The sequence below is a fragment of the Hippoglossus stenolepis genome, chromosome 1 (genome assembly GCF_022539355.2).
Source record: "Hippoglossus stenolepis isolate QCI-W04-F060 chromosome 1, HSTE1.2, whole genome shotgun sequence".
In the NCBI taxonomy this organism is placed as follows: Eukaryota; Metazoa; Chordata; class Actinopteri; order Pleuronectiformes; family Pleuronectidae; genus Hippoglossus; species Hippoglossus stenolepis.
The window spans coordinates 29,260,610-29,281,499 of NC_061483.1; the positions used below are offsets into that span (position 1 = coordinate 29,260,610).

The 20,890-nt window shown below is 40.9% G+C and overlaps 1 protein-coding gene across 2 annotated transcripts in view; it reads left to right on the forward strand.

Moving 5' to 3' along the window:
- The first annotated feature begins 4,111 nt into the window (after positions 1-4,111).
- Positions 4,112-20,890, forward strand: part of LOC118111039 (plakophilin-3) — a 32,300-nt gene continuing 15,521 nt past the window's right edge. Inside the window, exons 1-4 of one of the 2 annotated variants that reach the window (XM_035159321.2) lie at positions 4,112-4,501; positions 15,219-15,307; positions 17,596-18,203; positions 18,435-18,558. In XM_035159321.2, coding sequence (XP_035015212.2) covers positions 4,297-4,501; positions 15,219-15,307; positions 17,596-18,203; positions 18,435-18,558 — 1,026 coding nt within the window. In that variant the 5' untranslated portion in view covers positions 4,112-4,296. The remainder of the gene's footprint in view (positions 4,502-15,218; positions 15,308-17,595; positions 18,204-18,434; positions 18,559-20,890) is intronic. The other variant, XM_035159313.2, reaches the window with a different exon arrangement.

The window sequence follows — 20,890 nt, forward strand, 5'->3', positions numbered from 1 at the left end:
CAACAATGTAAGTATGACATCTTTTAAAATAACCATGACATTTTTTTTAAAACCAGCAGAATATCTTATTTTAATCTTGTAGCAAATGAAAATGTAATAGAATCGCTATGACAAGCGTTTCAGGAAGATTGATATTCACGCCGTCAAAACAAGCATTTACACAGTCTGAGTGAGAGTAATGACAAACGTTCGTGGGTTTGATGACTACTGAATGTCTGTGGTCCACAGCTTCACGAATAGGTCAAAAACGCTTGAGCTTGTTGAAACTCTTAATTCATTCAAAGCACATATATAAATGGAAAGTTCCAAATCTCTTCCTCTATTTGAGTTGGCAAACAATCGAACTCTGTATCACAGTCTTGTCACTTTATTCCTACAACAAATTCAGTTAGTAGCTAGGTCAGTCCTGTCTGTTTCCTCCTGCTTTATTTATTTTCTCCTATACTGTGTTTTAATATCGATGACGATAAAGGCATAATGAATTCAAGAGAACATACCTCCATAGGGGCAGGCTCGACAGTTTGATGAGGTTTAGCTGAAATTTTGGCCTGAATGTATTTTTCACACCTGAATGCAACAAGAATTTAAATTAAAAGGATAATAAAAATGAACTGGAGTCCTAGAGTGAAGCTGTGAGTCAGTAAAACGTGATGGAACTTAACAGGTGAGTTCAGTAGCTGTGCATTAGGCCTGCACAGACCGTTACCTAAATCCTGTTTGTCCGACCTGGTTGTCTCTGCAGCATGGACATTGTCTGTAGGCTCACAGCCTACGTGCACCCTCTGTCTGACGTGCAGAGAATCTCCTTCCTGTGTCATTGTCATGGTTTGCAGGTGGATGGGCACATCATACGATACACACTCATGTTAGAATGTGTCTTCACAAGTGCAGTCAACACAACATTCATCTATTGAGCAAAGTATCATTTGACAATTTCCTGCAATAAAAGGAATGTCCCCCACATCACAAGCTTTCCAGGCTTTCACGATGAGCCCATTGGACTCATGGAGTTAATGGAGACTAGCTTAACTTTCCAGGTGGCCCCAGGGACAAGATGAGCTTTGTGGCCCCTGTTAACCCCAGCTCCTCAAACTCTGTGCAGCGTCATATTGTGCTGTTGTGCTGCAAATACCATAAACTAGTATGTTGTCACATACAGTATCTGTTGAGAATTATATATTAAGTCTTTTAATGAAAAGATGCTCATATTTATCTTTTTATTAAAAGACATCAGAAATGTGCATAAACGAATTCAAGTCACTATATACGTGCAGTCCAGTAATGACTAGGTGCATCATAACAGTAACAATTACCTTCTCCTACTTACTTCTATATGCGTTCTGCACCATGACATGCAGGGGTGGGGAGTGTCCACGGCAGAGCTCACTGATAAAGTCTAAGTAACTGTCCACATCAAACAGAGCCGTCCGTCATATGTTTCTCTGATTCTGCATTTGTCCCTGCAGGCTCTGTGTTTGGGAGAGTTCGACTTAGGAATGAGCTCTTTTATTTATTTTCTTGCATGTTTTACAATCATCCATTTTCATCTATTGAGGTGGCACATATTTTACTTTGTATTTGAATTAGTTGTGGGATACATACATAATAAATAGTGTATATAGTGAAATTCACTGTCACTTTAACAGTTACAGCACATATTTGTATGCTGTGCTCTTTCAGGGCGTCATGGCAGCCCCAGTGTCACCTGAGGCCACAGCAGAACTGAACATTTGAGGAAAGATATTCATGAACTTCCATGAGACCAGATGGATACTTCATTTGATTACACTTTAATGGCTTTTATATCTGTTGGTTCATAGGGACTAGTGACTTTGAATCACCTACTTAAACTGCCTCATAAGCCAAAATGTGTTTTCACAGCAGATATGTTTATTTCTCATAGAAAATAAATGTTATTAATGACATTAACAATGGCTGTTTTGTATTTGATTGCTACAGACATAACAATGTGATAGTGAGCCATGGTTCATCTTATCATTTACACATCAGTTTCATCTGTGAGTCTGCTGCCTTGACTCCTGCAGCTCTTCTTCTTCAGATAAGTGCATAAACTGTAATCTGGAGGTGTCATCGTGATAAATTGAAGAAAATGCCAAGTTATGCTGTAACAGTGGTGGACTGTTTCTTAAAAGAATGGCAGCTGGAAGCAGTGTCAGCGAACCAGGAGCAGAAACTACGCTAAAATAGATAAATAATGAAATTAGCTCTGTCATGTGGTGAAAGAAAAAGCCTTTGTGTCCCACAGCATCATGGGCATCTCGATAACCTGTCAAACTAGTAGAGTAGGTTCATGACTTTTGTCTGATGTCTCAGGTTATTTTAAATAAGACTTTTGTAAAAAATAGAGACAAATTTTGACTTAAAGAGAACTGTGTCTGCACCTAAGAAGAGAAAAGAGACTAATTACGTGTGGATCTCTTCTTTGAAAAATAATGAATGAATTCAGTCTGCCTCTGTGAGGTCTGATTTTAGTCACATAGTCAAACATCTTCCATCTGATGTAAATCCATTAATTATCTAAAACGTGTAACCTTTAACTATTTAGATTCTCCAATCAACCTAATTCCATTCTGAAAGTCTTCAGGATGTGTGATGTAGCTGGTGTAACCGGAGAAAACCCACGCAGACACGAGGAGAGAACTCAAACTCCACACAGAAAGACCCAACCCGGGATTTGAACCAGTAACCTTATTGCTGTAACCACTTCATCACCATGCTGCCACTGATACATGTAAAATAGAAAACACAGATTAGCACTAGGCTATATTGCAAACAACTGACTTTACAGTGTTCAAGTAAATGCCACAAACTGATTGTTTGAGCCATATGAACATTTAACAGCAAGAGGTGAAGGGACTCAGCTGAAATTACAGCAGAGAAACGATAACAGTAGACCTATGAACATCAGACACTGTTCTGGTCAGTACAAAGAGATCAGTGAATATCTACTTACTAATTCCACAAACATCTGTCTATATGTGGAACACATATGTCACGAAACCGATCGTCTGATCAGCTTCACTCTTATGGGTATGTGTACTGTTAGTGGCCCAGGGAAGAGTAGTGTCGAAATTGGTTGGATTTGGACAAGTGATACGTTCGATACTGATAAAATAAACAGCATTGTGTAACAGTCAGTGGGGGCGGGGCAGTGTGCCTTCAGTCCGTGTCTTCTATGTCCTACAGCCGTGGCCTGCAACTGGGTCAAGCGCCATTAAAGTCACAGATCATTTTGTACATTTGATCATTTGATTTCACAATCATGGCAACGACATTCAATGAATCACTTCCTAATTGGCAATTTGTCTTCACAGGAAAAGTATGACATTCACTTAATGTTGCTCTATAACAGATTTACAGTGTTGTACATTCTAGTGTTATCATACGTTATAGTTTATATCATAACATTCTTTTCTTGTTTACATTCTTACTGGACCTATGTTGTAATGACTATTTGTTTTCATAAATCAATCATTCACACAAATTATATTTGTATAGATCATGTGACGAAATCACAATTTGTGTAATAGGGCTTAACAAGTTACGACATCCTCTGTCCTTGATCCTCAGCAGAATATATCGAGCTGAATTACAGACCTTTATTTTGAAAAGTTGTGAACTTGTGTCGATTGTTTAACAGACCTCTGACTAGCCAAAATGTAATGCATATAAAAATAACAGCAGTTAAGTAAATTATTCATACGTATATATATATATTTAATTTGACTAAAAACATTGTCTTTCTTTATTGCAGATAAACCAGGCAGATAAACACCAAGTTTTCTAACTTCCCTCGTCACAAGCTCTGCACACAAACAGTATATTGACCTGTGTCACTGGTGGTTCCAGCCTCAGAGTGTCTCCAGACAGCCTGTAGAAGTCAGTGCTGTTAAATGAGCAGTAACATGAAGTGATCAGACTGACAGACAGCTGCTGGCCTCTGGCTGCTCCTCAGTCCTGCAGGTCCCGCCTCCTGCCTCCTGCCTCCTGCCTCCTGCCTCCTGCCTCCTGCCCCTGCCTCTCCTGCCCCTGCCTCCTGCCTCCTGCCCCTGCCTCCTGCCTCCTGCCCCCTGCCTCCTGCCCCTGCCTCCTGCCTCCTGCCCCCTGCCTCCTGCCTCCTGCCCCCTGCCTCCAGACTGCGGGTCTGCTGCCATTTCACAGCGGACACACAAGAACACACACACACACACACCAGAGCCTGTTGCTGGACGAACGTCTCCCGCTGCAGGACCTTCTTTTCCCCTCTCTCCTGGTTGCAGAAGTTTACTTGTGAGGATGAGTGTCGCGGTGGCGGAGCGCTGCTTTCTGTCCGCCCTGCAGCCCAAATCCTCCTGCACCGCTTACATGGTTCCCTCGGACGGTCCGTGCCCGGACCCGGTGGCTAAAGCGCGGAGGGTCCAGGAGCAGGTCCGGATGAGACTGGCCGAGAAGAGGTCCTCCTCCCTGACCAGACTGGACGACTCTCTGGCCGGATCAACAGGTGAGAGTCACAGCACGGTTCATATCTGACCCAGGAGCATTTGCATGGTTCAGTCCAAACTACAGACAGGTGACTGACCTGTTGCTGTGTCACTGTTTATCTGTAAAACATTTAAAACCTCTCTGCTCACATCTGTGTTTATCTGTGGTTATATATGTTTCTGTACATCACAGTTACAAGAAAGCAGATAAGATAATAAGAAAACGAGAGAAGAAAATACAAATGTGGCAGTCTATTGTCTAATCATACAAAAATAATAATAAATATATCTATATGAGTTATTGAGTTTAGATTGATGAGCAAAAACCTAAAACATAAGAATAAAAAGCTGTGTGAAACTACTGTATATACAGTATGCACTCAGTTACTTCATTAGATACATTGGTCTGAAACTAACCACTCTCATACAATAAATCCCATAATAAGGTTTTAACGAGATTGTAATGTGGAGGTTTTATTGAGGTGCTGATGTTTAGAGGATGTAGGTTGTGGTTGTGTTTTCCAGTCTACACACACTGATTTGAATGGGGTGGGTGTTTGGGATGGGCCATGTGATGAATGTCTAAAGTTATAAATTCAGTCTGCTCTAGCTCGTACCAACTGCTGAGGAGAGTGTCTTACCGCTCAGCTGGTGACGCTCCGCTCTGTTCACCAGCTTCTTGTAAACTTGGCTGTTTTGTGCTGAAGGGGCAGTTGTGGTGAAAACGTTGAAATGTTGAATAGTTTTGTTGAAGTTTGGTGAGAATTCTTGGTGGGTTCATCACTATGGAGATATTTTTGGACATTTCACACAGTCACTTGACTTGTTAAAAAATGGATTACTGCAGCTTTAAAGGGACATTATCTTTTTTAAAGAGAAACAAAACTTACCCAAAGACAAAGGCACGAAAGGACTCCTCATTAAATCTATGAAATATCTTACAACTGCACAGAACGCCCATCAGATCTGTACATTCAAACACACAATATGTCACTTTCAGCCAGCAGAGCTCAGTCAAAACAACCAGGGACAGTTTAGTGACATGGTGAAGGAGTGTAACCCTGAAAAATGCAGTTTCCTGTTAAAAATCTGTGTTTCTCTGACGCTGTGCAGATCTAATATGGCGTCTCTGAGGAGCTGTGATCCGAGCTGCCAACCTTTGCTCAGTTTCTCTGATAACTCAAGACCCAGACATCAGACAACTGAAATCGTTCATCTGGTTAATATATATTGTTAAAAACCACAAAGATCTTACGAGTGTATTGAAAATTTAAAAGCTGGATTCAGGTAGTTGACCACTACAGGATATGAAATTGACTGGCCAACAAATGAAACAGCTTGAATAATATTACAGATTTCTGTTGGTTTGTTTTTAACATTTTACTGCAGAAAGGTTACATATTGTGGTGAGACTGAAACTATCATCAGACTTTATCAATTTTCTGTCAATCAAATAATAATTCACTGCCCATGGTCCGTCTCTTTGGCCTGTGTTAATGCTGGTGGCAGCTTTCTTTCTGCAACTGTAGAAGTGAACTGCAGAAATATAATAATTGAATTATGTTTCTTTCCACAGATTTTATAGTAAATAAAATAAAACTTTATTAGCTTTATTATTGTTCATGTGTGTGGTTTATATATAAGTTTGAATGATTTATTGAGCTGGTGTAATGTTTTCATACATTGTACGTTGGCTATTTCTGAGGTTTAATAAGCAAGAGACACATTTCAGAAAGACGTTTGTATAATTAGTGATAGATGTAGTTCTGGTTCTTCAGTGACTTTGTGCTCAATAATGGATTTACAGTGTTGTACATTCTAGTGTTATCATATGTTATAGTTTATATAATTACATTCTTTTCTTGTTTACATTCTTACTGGACCTATGTTGTACCGTCGATTTGTTTTGACCAAACATCAATCAAATCTTATTTGTATAGCCCATATTCACAAATCCCAATTTGTCTCATAGGGCTTAACAAGGTGCGACATCCTTTGTCCTTAACCCTTAACAAGAGTAAGGAAAAACTACAAAAAAAAAACTATTAAGAGGGGAAAAAATGTAGAAACCTCAGAGAGAGTTTTATAAAGCTGATGAAACATCTTTTTTAGGGGTCCCCTTGTAACCTCATTCACCAAACACCTGATTAAACATTAAACTCAGATTAAGTCGTCCTGTTAATGCGACTTTAGTCCAAATATAAGATGCAACAGGCAGATATCCTGTTCAGCTGTGTAGGCGTTTTTCTTAATCTGAAAACAATTATCTGACAAGCAGATTCCTGTTTGTTGCAGTCTTACTCCACTTTCCTCATGTGACTGAATGGCAGTTTGAACACAGGGAGGCAGAGGCAGAGCGAAACCCCTCAAGTTATTCCTGTCAACAAAATGTTGAGAAACTCCTAATGGTGTTTATTGAGTTTGTCATGGGAAACAAAGTCTCTTTTACTTATTTACTTTGGAAAATTATGCTATCAAACGATTTTCTTCAGTAAAAGCTTCAGTGAAATGTTGGTGTGTGGTCATTAAACAAACACTAACGAGGAGTTCACCAGGGGTTATCTCAGTCCAGCCTGGACAATTTTTAACAGACATCCTGTGTCCCAGACCAAAACAAGTAAAAAAAAACAAGCACACAAACGTTCATGGCTATTTACGCTCCAATGCCTGCAAGTTCAATCCACATCATATTGTGCGAAGAGAAGGTGCAGTGTCAGCGCCTAGACTGCCAAAATACGGAGGAGAAGAGAAGAAAAAATGAACACGTTCACTCAGAAGTCATGTTTTCATCACTGCTGAAAGGAGCATGAGCCGATGAAAACCTGTGTCTACTGCCGTCGTTTGACCTAGGAGTGAAGGCTGATTGTATCCATTGAAATTGCAGATGTCTGTTACAGATGTTAGTGGGTGTTAGTGGGTTTTAATACCAGTGGAAAAGGTACTAAAGATGCCATCCACTCTAGTTATTGGAAATGCTTTCTGCTGCATTGATTTCTGCTCCTGATTGCTCATATGACCTAAGCATAAATAATTAAGCAAATTCAACCAAAATTATATTCGGGTGTACCAAATGAAAGTTGCACACCAAATCAATTGTCAAGCTGATACGAAAGCACATTCCACTACAACCTTTTTTCAAAAGAGTAGCTCTCTCAACACAAAACAACAGCAGATGGGACAGCTTTGGGAAATCTGCTCCACAGACAGCGTGCAGGAAACCGATGTGGAATATGTGGAATTCCAGCTCATTGCTACTTTCTTAAGAAAATCATGCTCAGTCATCAACCAACTTTATGGCTCTGATAACAGCTGAAACACATTATTGTAGGAACACTATAAAAGAGCTGTAGCATCACTGTATTAACATCATGCTCATGGGCGGCTGCTTGTTATTGTGGTCCGTGATCAGAGGTCTGATATAACAGGACTCTAGTGGCCAGACCATGAAGTAATTTCTCATGAATGTTTGAAAGTCACTTTATTCCTTCTTACATCAGCTTCTAGCGGAAGTTGTATCCAATACAAAGCCTCCAGACTGCTCCTGTGGTGTCAAGTGTTTGTAAGCCCCGCTGTGATCCACGCCTGTACGTGGCTCCGGAGGAGGATAACAGTGGACATTTAGTCGAATTTGAATGTCGGGCTTATGGACACTAGAATGACACCACAGGAGCAGTGGCGGTGAGTAGATAATGAGTGGATTTTCATTTTTGGGTGAACTATCCCTTTAAGAGGAAAGTATGGGAGAGGAAGGATCAGTCCCTCCCCCTTACCACCGCTGCCTCTGCCTGATAAGACAATAGGAGATGAGTGTGACCCATAGAAGGTCGTCAGGATATTGAATAAACTCTGCACGTAGGCTTGTGGGAAATCCTCTTTCATTAGTTTGATCATTAACTGCATATATCCAAGTCGAAACAAATCACTTTTCATTCGACTTAATCTCCTATTTTTGTTCACTGATCATACAATTTCCATTACACCAGGGGAGGGAAGTCTTTTTCCAGTCATTGTCTGTTTCATCCTGTAACTGCCATTCACATATCACCCTTTCTAATGCGATGAGGGGAACTGCTTCACTTTGGTGTGAGGCATCTGCTGTCAGATGGTAGTGATGATGATGATGACGATGATGATGACAACACTACTCACAGCTGGTTTTAGCCAAAACAACTTGCTCAAATAAATCCCCATCTTTAGTGCAAAAACAGTAATTACTCCCTCATATCAAACTCTGCACCGATACCACAAATAAACAAAGTGCTTTTGTGTTTGTTACGTCTGAAACTCTGTGACGATTCAGCGACTCCATAGCAGGGTAGGCAAAGCAGGCGATTAAATGAGGCCCCTAGTTGAGAGGGGACCCCTCAGAATGGCTGATTACATTAGCCCACAGCATTGACAATTTTCTGAGAACCCACTTAAATTCTGTGATCGGTTTTGAAGACTGCAACAAGACCATGGTCAGAAGCCCTCTACTATTGCCAAAAGCTTTGTCTAAATGTGTGTGTATGATATACCTGTAGCAACCTGCCAAACACCATGAAGAGTATTAACTTTATTGAAGCGCACAAACTCTGCACAGTGATTTGTCTTTCACTTCTCTCTCGAGGTGCCAGATTCTGCATATACTTTTCTTTTCTTGACAGTCAGCATGATGCTTCTCAACATTGACACATAACACTATGTGCCTTCACCCTGGAGCAGCTGTGGCTCAGGAGGTAGAGTGGTCCGGATCACCTAGGCAATACATTTTTGTATTAATGTTATGGGGCGAAGATGGCCTTTATTAATATTTAAATGCTAGATAGTGTGTGTTCTCCAGTTAGTACCCCTCATGGAAGTTACACGCACATCTTACAGTGAAGCCAGCCCTCAGTCTTTAGTCAACAGCTACCAGTGGAAATCTGCAGACTGAGGTTCAAGGTTGAGATACTGTTTCCTCAAATGTGTCTAAAAACTGCTGAAAAATATGCTACATAACCTTTTCCTTATACTTCAATGTGATTTCAAATGCTACATTAACAGACATTTCCTGTAAATTAGCTAATACATGAAAACTATTGATATGACAAAGTTAGTTTAGGATTTCAGTTAAGCTTATGGTGGCATGGCTTTTATCTCTTTTTAGCCTAAGTAAGTCAAATTTCGATCCTGACATCAAAGTCAGCTCATATTTATTTTGATGAATCACAGTACTGGTCTAAATAATTAAATGATTGACGGCTGAATTCCATTTAGCTGCTTCAGTTCCAGGGTGTCTGTATTGTTGGCTCACTGTCACATGCTTATGTGTTACTGGAACACTTGAACTGAACAGAGCCATCACTAATGTTGTCAGTAACACCTAGTATGAGATGTCAAAGTGTCTGCTGTGAAAAGGGCGTATAACATTTAGTGAAATAAGTGCAGAATTAATTTTGTGTGACATTTGACGTTGGGTGGAAAGGAATGATTGAATGAAGTTCACACATTGTCGTCTGAATCCAAACTAATCATGGTGCAGTGCAGCCACAACTATAATGAAAGCAAAGGAAACAGATGGAGAGGGTGAGTAAAGCGTAACAGTGCAAACTTTGACGGAAATGAGAACAGTCACAGGAGATGCGTGCATGGACCGGCGTGAATGAACAGGGGGTGCCCGCTGCAGTCTTTGAATGGTAATGTAAAAAACATGTGGGAAGAGAAAAGAGAGTTAGCTGACGTGTGCTTCAACACCCCTCCCCTGGGCGCAGTGAGCACCTTGTGTGTAGAACATTCCTTTCCAATCTCCTCTTCACAACATGCTGTCAGAGACTATTTTAGACTGCTCTGCTCTTCAGACAGTAGGGTAAGGCCGGCTCGGTCTGATGGTTTTCAATTGGTTAATTGCGATAATTTGATCTGAATACATTACACTAACAATACAAGCTTTCCCATCAGCTACAGAATGTCTGACCCTCCACATTTGTACATGTTATTGTCCCAAGACGTATATATATAATATAGCTCAAAAGTCCAAACCCTTGATTTTTTTTCTTGTAACCAAGGGACTATGGAAAAACATCAAAAACAAGTTTTTCCACCAGCTGAGGCAATAAATTTGAAATGTTCAGATCCATTTGATCCACAACTGTTGTGGAAAAAAACAATGTTCAGTTCTCAGTTAAGAGAGACAAGAAGCAAAGGGCATAAGGACACAAGCAAGGAATGCAACCATCCCTACCAGGAGTAACAAACTTTCAATTCTACATAAAGGCAAGATTCAGTGCTTTGTTTCATGATCTCCACCAGGAAGATTATATATTCACCCCTGTCTGTTTGTTTGTTGGCTGGTTTGTTTGTGAGCAAGTTTATGCAAAAACCACTGAACAGATTACCACAAATTTATGTGGTTATTGGAAAATACCGTATAAATCAGGGAAGGACCCCATAAACTTTGGTGCAGACCCAGATCACGAGTTTGGTTGATTGTCATGAGAGGTACTGCACATTCATGCTTCCCAGAGGATGGACCCTTTCAGTTCTGGACACTACATAATCTTTCTTCAACAACGCAGGTCAGAAGACTAAAAAGCAACAGTTTGACACAAGTGCGTATTCACTTTGCAACCCACAGTTAGATGAGTAGGATTATAACATACTCTTGTCTTACACTAATTATAACGCACCAGCAGCTAATTAACTGAGATTAACATGAAGAATGGATACAGAGGTGAATGACAAGCCTAGCTCCACTTAAAAGTAAAATAATTGGCCGACTGTCTGTCTACTGGAGTCTCCACTGATTTCATGGTATTGTCCCAGTAACGTAACAAGACACCAGGAGAAAGAAAAATGAGTCAGGTACATAGCACCACGTCTTCTTCTGTCTGGATTTAACAAACATGAGATTTAGAGGAGCTGGTTTGTGGCTTTTGTTGTTTTAAATTGTCATGTGACCTTTTTATGGAAATATTTAGACATTTTAACCTCAAGTGTTGAGATTATATTGTTTTTTCTATCCAACATGTTTGTATTGTGTGGTGTAATTAACATGCAGAGTGTCTTTAGACTTCTGGATATTGGGTATGAAATGATAGTGTTGGAGCAGAGGTTGCTTTGTTGGACATAATGTGAGAAGGACTGCAGCTTCAGGAGAAGATGGGTTTATGACAACAATGCAAAGTCTTGAGAAAACATAGTGTTGAGAAAAGCTTGGCTGGATACCACAACCCAATAATGGAGCATGGTGAAAGAGAGGAGCTGCACGTAAATCATGGTGAGGCTTCTTGTTTTGCCGAAGCCAAAGAGAAAACAGCATCATGTTGGAAGATGGGCCTAATGACAGTCATAAAACTGTGACAGAGCGGTAACATACTTATTCTTCGCATAGCAACACTCCCATATTTTGAAATTCTGTGGTTTTTGTTGTGTAAGTCTACAACTTGGGTCCAAATGTCTCTTCAAGGTCAAACTGTGTTGGATAAGATTTAAATATTCTATCGGTGATCAGATCAGCTGTATTTCTTAAATCCTTATTGAACCAGGATAAAGATGATTCTGTTTCTCAGTTGTGTTTCTGTCATATAGTGGATATGTGAGTCACAGACCCTCAGACAGCGAGGAGACATACACATATTGTAAGGAGGGTACAATTGAGACTACACCCTGAGGGAGAGGTCTGGATATTTGCAAACACATAAGGAAATACTAACAGATCCACCAGCAACCAGTTCAGAAACATATACAGTAAAGACAGGTGATGCTTGATCCGACAGTTTCTGTTAAATGCTGTTCCTCTGATATCCTGTCAGAAATCAGAAGTCTTTATTATTTTTCCAAATGGCCACATTTGAAAGCAGGACTGAAAAACACTGACGATCATAGATAATGACAAATTCAATATGTAAATGCTGAATGGTGCACAGTCTCTAATTACAGGCATATATTTGGTTGCCCTGGGTTATCACAAAGTCACAATTAGTCGTGGGGAAAAGAACTAGAGAGAGAAGTTCAAACACTAGCTCTTCACTCAGCTCCACACAAAAATGATAGAATGTCAAACACCTGACCCAGAATCAGGGATCTCTACAAATTATAATCTCAAAATTTAGCTTTCCATTGCACAGTCATCAAAATGTTAAACTCCCTGATGGATGATTATTATCCCTGTGTTTCTTGGGAGATGTAGTTGTCTTCCACAGCTGATACCAGTGAACTATTTTCATCAACTGATTACTCAGCAATGTTTCATGCACATCCAGACTTCAGGTGCTCTAACAGAAAATCCTGTAACATTACAAACCTGCAGAATTTAGCATGATGGTAGCAGGCTAAATGGTTGTTGAATTCTAACAGAATAGAAGATGTCTAGTATAGAAGTAGATGTACACATTTATATAAATAGATGAACATGGACAGTAAATCCTAGTTTCTACCCCAAATGTCTGCACACATGACCTAATTGTTTCATTTGTGTTCATAGTGATGTGTGATGGTGTCAGTCTGTCCCCACACGGCCCGTAGCTGAGCCTGTTCCTGCTCTGACTTGATTGGGGTGTTAGATAAGAAGTGCTGCATCCTCATGTTCTGGGTTTGACCCCCAGCTCAGGTGGCAGTGGAAAGAGCTGTTGTAGTTTTCGATGCTGACAACATTGTCACAATGCGGATGCGCATATTCATTTCTTCTTCCAACAGCTGAATTAGAAGAGGTGGGGTTTAAAATCAGTGGAGGCTTTCTTTAAATACTAAAACTTTACATGTGATTAAATAGAAACCTCTCATGTAATGATCTCTTCGGTTCTGTTGTTGTGTGGTAAGAGACAGCAGTTACCTTTAATATATTGTTGCAAATATACAGTTATGTACCATGTGTTTTCCTTTTTGTGGTGGTGGTGTGTGAGCATACCTTCCCTGACCTCTGCTCTGACCTGGTGATTGTTCTGTTGAGGTATGCAGCGCAGCACAGCTCCCCTCCCTGCAGCATCTCCTCCCTCCTTCCTTCCGTGCGGCTGGACTGAGTGGGCTCCCCCTCACCCCCACTCCCACCCCATTCCTCTCTCTGTTCAACGGATAGCAGCTCACTTCCATTCATCATGTCTGTCTGCAGGGTGAAGTGAATATGCACAATAGTTCTACCTGATGACTGTTTACACGTCCTCTTTCACATATATCACTCTAACATCACTCTTGCTGTTGTACAGTCACTCAGGGCTGTGGCCCCCGCCTGTTGCAGTTCCACAGTAAACACACCCATTCTAGAGCCCTTCTTTCACTTGGGTGTCACCATTTGGCCTCAGTTACACACCACTGCTGATTCGAATGCTTACAGCTGTGGACACTACAGGCTTATATTGTTGGTATCATACTCTGCAGTCCGTGTTGAGGATGCCTTCCATACGTGCAGTAGATTCCCAGATAGCATATGGATGTGGGCCACTTCACACAATGATGCAGCACCTCTGGCCTTCTTGTGGCCCGGACAAAATGGCCCACTTGTAAAATAGACAGACAAAGCAAAAACTCAACTTTGGAGGAGGTTAATAAGAAATTAAGAATGATCCATCACTTGGTTTCACACAAAGGAGAAACTGCCTGAGTGACAAGATAAAGCAAACATCAAAGGAAGTAAAGTAAGTTCCAATAGGTCAGATTGTATTCCTAAAACATGAAGTTCTGACATGACAACTGATACTGTTTCTAGAAGAGAGACATACATTTTCACAGCAGGGAGATCTCTATTAAGTCCTAATGTTTCACTATAAAAAAATGACATGCTGTCAATAAAATAGTTAATTTTCCTGTGAAGTCAAGGGAGAACAGGGGCATGAGTCAGTTACTGTCCTCCTCCCTCTGCTGCTGCTGTGATTCACTGTCTGCAGGTACCACTGATAAAGAGGTTTGTTGAAAAGGTGTTTTGATAAACTACTTTATTGGCCTCTTACACATCATTCCACCTAAAGTAATGCTCACTCACTGATTGATTGATTGGTTGGTTGGTTGACTATTTTATTGATTGATTGATTGGTTGGTTGACTAGTTGACTAGTTGACTAGTTGATTGAATGATTGATTTTGCTGAATTGAAAGAGGCTGATTTGTAAAGGATGGACTGTGTGGGGATATGTTCAGATGGGGCTCAGACAATGGCTGAGAAATGACGAGGGCTGCCAGTGTGTTTCCTCCAAGCTGCAGTGGTCACACTGTATATGACACAGCATGATGTCGTGAGGCCTTGTATCCGTTTTTTTCCACTGTGTGAAGAAATGGGATGCGATCACAGGGCTGTTTGTTCCACAGTGAGTCCTGATGGCTGCCACGTGTGAAGGTTAGATCCAGGGTGTTTGATGGGTGAGGGTGAGATCAGAGTCCTATTGAGGGAAGAGGGTAATGAACATGCCCAAAGTAATACCTTCCTCATGAAACTTACACACCATGTTTCAGAAACTCAATGACCTAAAACTGTAGATACAAGGCACCAGTACACAAACCGCCCACAGCTGGCTAATAAATCACATCATTCATAAGAAAAGTGTGAGAAAGCGAGTGATAGAGAATAAAGACTCATTGGAGAGACTCATTTATCAAGGTCAACAAGCTGATCTACCAGAACAGTTCCCAGTGCAGGACTCTGATATATGAATCTATCTTAGACTGTGTCAGCTTAACACCAGCTGCTGACAGTTTGTTCCTGTCGAAGTCAATGAGGCTGCCACTGTCTTCTTTAAACCCTGTAATGATCAAAACACTAATATTTAATCTTTCTTCTCTTTTTGTCTAGATTACAACTTTCCTGAGACAAAGAGCTTAGCACATACCCTTGGTTTCAGCTCCAGATCCATGATACACACACCCAGCCGCATCATGGCCGTGAGTACCACCGCCAGGAGCCGTACAGGACACATGCTGTATATTGTCACTCTCACATGTGCATATACTTTACACCTTTAAGGTAAAAACATATGCGAGTGACAATATATGTATGTGAAAGGAGATGTATGTTTGTGAGAAGCCCAAAACATAATATGTCCAATATGGACCCTTATAGCCGTTTTCAGACATGACCTACGGAGGAACTTCTGAGAATTTCTGTGGAGGTCGCCTGTCACATTAACAACACTACGGGAAATCCTCGCTCAGCTGCGTTCACAACAAAACAGAAGTTCCTAGAGTGTGATGTAAGGGGTGGCGCAGCATCTGAGACAGTTAACGTATGAATTCTGCTTAGAGGTCACATGTTCTTTATTGCAGCACATCAACACGGGCGATGGTCCTAATCGCCATTTTGAAATCTTTGCGGGTGTCCTCTTTGTTTATGGCACAGCTTTTTCATTTTTATTTACTTTGCTTTTGTTTTTTGCTTTTTTTCCGTCTGTCACGTGTTACAAACGCCATCAACATCCCATCACTCGCGTTGAATCCTGTGGAGGATATCCTGCTATTTTCTCACATCGACTCCTCCGGGCCTTCTGCTGACTTTATACTAGCACACTGGCCGGAGAAAGTCTGCAGTATGTCCGGAGGCTCTCAGTCGGTCATTTAAGTTCACACATACAGCCCCTCCAGAGAAAGTCTGGAGGATCTCCAGAGTTCAGTGCATGTCTGAAAGCAGCTTATGTTACAGCATAATACAGACTGGAAAACATTTTAAAGAACAGTGTGGTTCAGATCAGTGCAAATATTTTGTAGGTTTCGGACAAGTTTATTGAAGCTTAAGTCAAAGACATGGAGGAGGGGGAGCAACTTAAACATTATCCAATGCAAAAGTTGTTGGTTTGTTTTTATGTTTTATACTGAGTGTATGTAGCAGGGCTCTGTGCGGAGGAAAAGTACAAGTTTAATGTAATGATTTGAAGTTGAGTTTAATCTTGCAGTCCAAAGATACAGTACCATAGATTATATAGAAACATGGACGACGTGACAGCTCGCAAAAGTGAAGCCAAAATATTCTGATCATCCCCTGGTGGCTGGCTATCTAAGTTCAAAAGCCCTGCTTCCTCCATGTTAGTGGGTTGGACCAAATTAAGAAAGTCAAAGTACTCATCAAATAAAGACGTTTTTTGTCATTTAAGGTAATTCTTATAACACTGATGTGCGTCCAAGTGTTCGTATTTCTGAACAGTTTGGTTTTTAATAGTCATTTCATGCAATGAATACAAGGTGAATACTGACTAGCGAATGGTCAAGCATGTGTTTTGGTTCTGACCTCAATACCATGGCTCCACCCCACAATCAGTACTGCTCAGACTCTTGCTCCAAATGATGTCATCGATACAAGATGACAATGCCCATATCCAGGATATTTTGGCTTCATTTTTGTTCAGTGGGAGGACATGAAAATGTTTCGTCCATCTTGATATACAGTCTATAGTACACCAGCAATCTGGTTTGGAGATGGTAGCTATCCAAACAGTCGATGTTTGGCTGTGATGGACTGTAGCAGGGATTTGCATTATAAGTAATCAATTTCACCATTGATTGTAAAAAATGATTATTCTGGTTTACTACATTTCTGTCTTACCATTATAGTTTGGGCCAGTATTTCTAAGAGGAATATTAACATTGTACAATACTGAGATTAGGTTCCTCACCAGGATCTTGAGTTTGAGCTTAATTAATTATTTAATAAACAACATTTCTTTTTTTAATTTAGTTTAACTGTTAAATTATAGTTTGTGTAAATTTATTGCAAAATTACACACACACACAAAGGAAGGAAAACAGAAGCTGAGCAAATTCAGAACAATGTAGAGACAGAAGAAAAATGTAAACAGGACATTTCCCTGCTCCTGCTGCGTTTAACTCTCCAGTCTAATAATACAAAGGCATCAGTGAGCTTCCTGCAGTTTACAGTAAAGAGGCTTGAATTAAGGAGAGCAGGAAGAGCTGCTGATTACGGAAAGTCTTACACCAACATATGCTGCCCTGAACCGTTTTACTCACCTCAAGCACTGTATCTTACAAACTGTTAAAAAAACAAGACACTAGTGATTTTTTGGCTCCTTGTCCGTACTGTTAGAGCTTCTGTATAACTATACAACTTTTACTAAACTGAGAAATTTGAAAATGATCTTTTTAATATCAGAAATTCAGACAAAATAATCTGCTGCAGTGTGTCTGCTAACCTTTTATATATCCCCACACCCCCCACCCTGCAGGTTCCCACAGGTCCCCTTCACTCTGGTTTCTCTTCTCGCTCTGCTATGGAGACGAGTTCCAGGTTGAGCCACAAAGGAAGCAACATGGTACAGAGCAGCTTCCAGACTGTGCAGGCACACAACAGAAGCAGGCGGTCCAAGTCAATGTGTCAGGCTGACCAGGAGAGGTTACCTCTCACTGTGGTGGTTCCTCCAGAGACTGCCTCTTTCCCAGTCTCTGTGGATCCCCAACACAGCAGAAGCCTCAGTGGGATATTAGCCCAAGAAAGAGGCCGCTGGTCGGAGGAGCCGCCGCATCAGTCCTCCTACAAAGGCCCCTCCCACCGCACCATCAGCCGCATCACTAACCGGCAGCAGCACAACCAGCAGCAGGGCTATGCCTTTGAGAGGGAGGGCTGGTTTGGGACTGGCAGGGGGGTCCCCATGGCAGGGGATGGCTGGGGAACACAGTGGCAGCAGCATGTGTCCCGGACCAACCATGTGACGGGTGCAGGGCAGTACCAAGCCCCGCTGAAACGGACTGCCTCGGTCCGCAGTGTGAGGAGCGTTGGGAAAGGAGTGGATGTCTTGGATGGAGCATCAATACACAGCAATGACCCCCTGGCAGAGTGAGACATGTTATCCATTCATTAACACAGCTAAGACAACTGGCCTGGTTTAATTTGTAGCTCAGTCAGATGATTTGTAAATTAATTAATGTGTGTCATTGTGTTGATGGAGTGTGACGCCATTATTGTGTGTGTGTGTGTGTGTGTGTGTGTGTGTGTGTGTGTGTGTGTGTGTGTGTGTGTGTGTGTGTGTGTGTGTGTGTGTGTGTGTGTGTGTGTGTGTGTGTGTAGGATACAGGGTCTCGACATGGCAACAGCTGTCAGATATCTGTCTGAATCAGACACGGCCCTGCAAGTTCTGGGAGCTGCATACATACAACACCAGTGCTACCATAGCAACGATGCAAAAAAACAGGTAACATGCTTGTACATGGTTGTATGTCATTTTTTTGGTGACATATTTTGACAAAGCAAACTGACACAGACGGTAACTGAAACAGACAATCAGACACCGTTTATTATAAAAATGTCACAGGCTGTTACCTTGTCCTCAGTCATGTCCTCTTGTGTGATGTAGGACACCAGAGAGTCCACCAGACCTCGCATGTCTCTTATCTTCTGTCTCGTCCTCTCATTCACTGAGCTCAAGTTCCTACACACAAATACACACACACACACACACACACACACACACACACACACACACACACACACACACACACACACACACATAACCTAACCACTTGCCAAACAGTGTTGCTGTCTACATCACACTGCAGTATGTATAGCACATTCCCCAGAGGAACATCAAGAATGGTTTGCTTTATAAAGAAGATTGAGAATCTCGCAATAAGAAATATGCAAGATAATAGCAGATGTGTTTTGTACCTTTAGTGTGAGTATAACTGACAAATAGCAGGTTTTTTACAGTTGTGCTGGAGACCCCACCTTATCAGACAACACTTCCCCCACCTGGGCCTCCAGCAACACAGGAAACTCAGAGGGAAACAGGCAGGGTGGGTCAGCAACGTCCACCTCCCTCTTTTTTTACTTGTTCTCAGTCCAAGTTTGTTTGGTCAGCATTGCTTTTAGATGCACAAAATCCAAGAGGAGAGCAGGTATTGTGCTTTTTCCCAGACAGTGAGGAAGTGAGGTGTGTATGTACAGATGTACAGATTGCATGTAGAGGAAAAATGACATTGAAATTATCAAAACTTATATGATTGGAAGAGGAAGAAGTAACGGGAGAGAGGTTGTAAATGTTTTACTATGATATTCCCCCCATTTTCCCTCTTTAATTCTACCTCTCTCTGTACTGCTGCGGGTGCATTGTAACCAAGAGTCAGTGTTAAATAGTCCCATTCTATACATTTAATGGGATATATGTGTTTTGAATATAGTTTTATATTTAATGGGTCATTACAAATGTGTTTTTTAGCCACTTAGTGAGATTATTACCTGGGAGAGTGTATCCAGACGATTACTGTAAGCATTGGAGCTAATTGATCAAGTGGGAGGTCATTATATTGATCAGAAAATCATATGATGTTTTATAATAAGTGACGTGACACTGAAGTCAGAGAATTGCCTTTTTCTGATGTCATGCACAGATCAATAACACATCTATCTTTGCATCCTATGACCTAAACCTTATATAGATTGAAAAATAATTCAGGATCATACAGGATATAATCTTTAATACTGTCTCTTTGGTCTGCAAGATTAAACTCAATAAAGAAAATAATTACATCAATTACATCAAACTTGTACTTTTCCTCCACACAGAGCCCTGTTGAAAAGCTCTGTACACTCAGTATAAAACATCAAAACAAACCCACAACTTCTGCATTGGGCAATGTTTAAGTTGTTGTGCTCTCCCTGTTTTTGACTAATGAACTTACAAAACCAAACCTACAAAATATTTGCACTGATCTGAACCACACTGTTCTTTAAAATGTCTTCCAGTCTGTATTATGGTGTAACATAAGCTGCTTAAGACATGCACTGAACTCTGGAGATCCTCCAGAAATGACATCATCATGACATCAGAAAATGACATCATATAGTGTTGTAATGCATTGACTTTTGCAACCAATAATATTAAAGACACAATCTACCGATTATTTATGTTAACCAATCACACGGTGTAAATAACAGCATGATGGCGTTATTATGAAATAGAATTATAACAATATTAAATAGTTTACTGATTGTGCTGTATACAGTGTATGTGCAGGGCAATTGTCACCCCACCACTGTTCCATGTATTATTAAAGAGGGTTTGCTGATTCTAATCTGCTTTGATTTTTGTTTTTCTATATAGGCAGAGTTTTCATATGATGATTTGTTCCATTAGTGAGAGAGGGGGATTCAATGAGGGTGTAACTGAGGTGAAGTGAGTCTGACTGCTCGGGGGAAATGTCCGTTTTTCATTTCCTGATGTTGCCAGTGCAGAGTGGGAGGTAGGAGTTCATCATGTGTAGGAGTTCCACACATGATCAGAGAGAAGAGGGAAAGTAGATATATTCCAGTTTATTATGTCATGTGTATTTGTTAGTAAAAGTTTATTTTGTGAGTTGATGGTCTGAATTCCTATAATACTGTTGTCTTGCTGTAGTGATCGGCTGAGCAGAGAGTTGGTATCCCTGTGTGTTTTCTCAGTGAAGTGTAAAACTCTGCTGTGATGCCAGCTCTGCTGCTTCATTTCTTCTTTTATCCAGAGGATGAATGACTTTCCCAGAAGCACG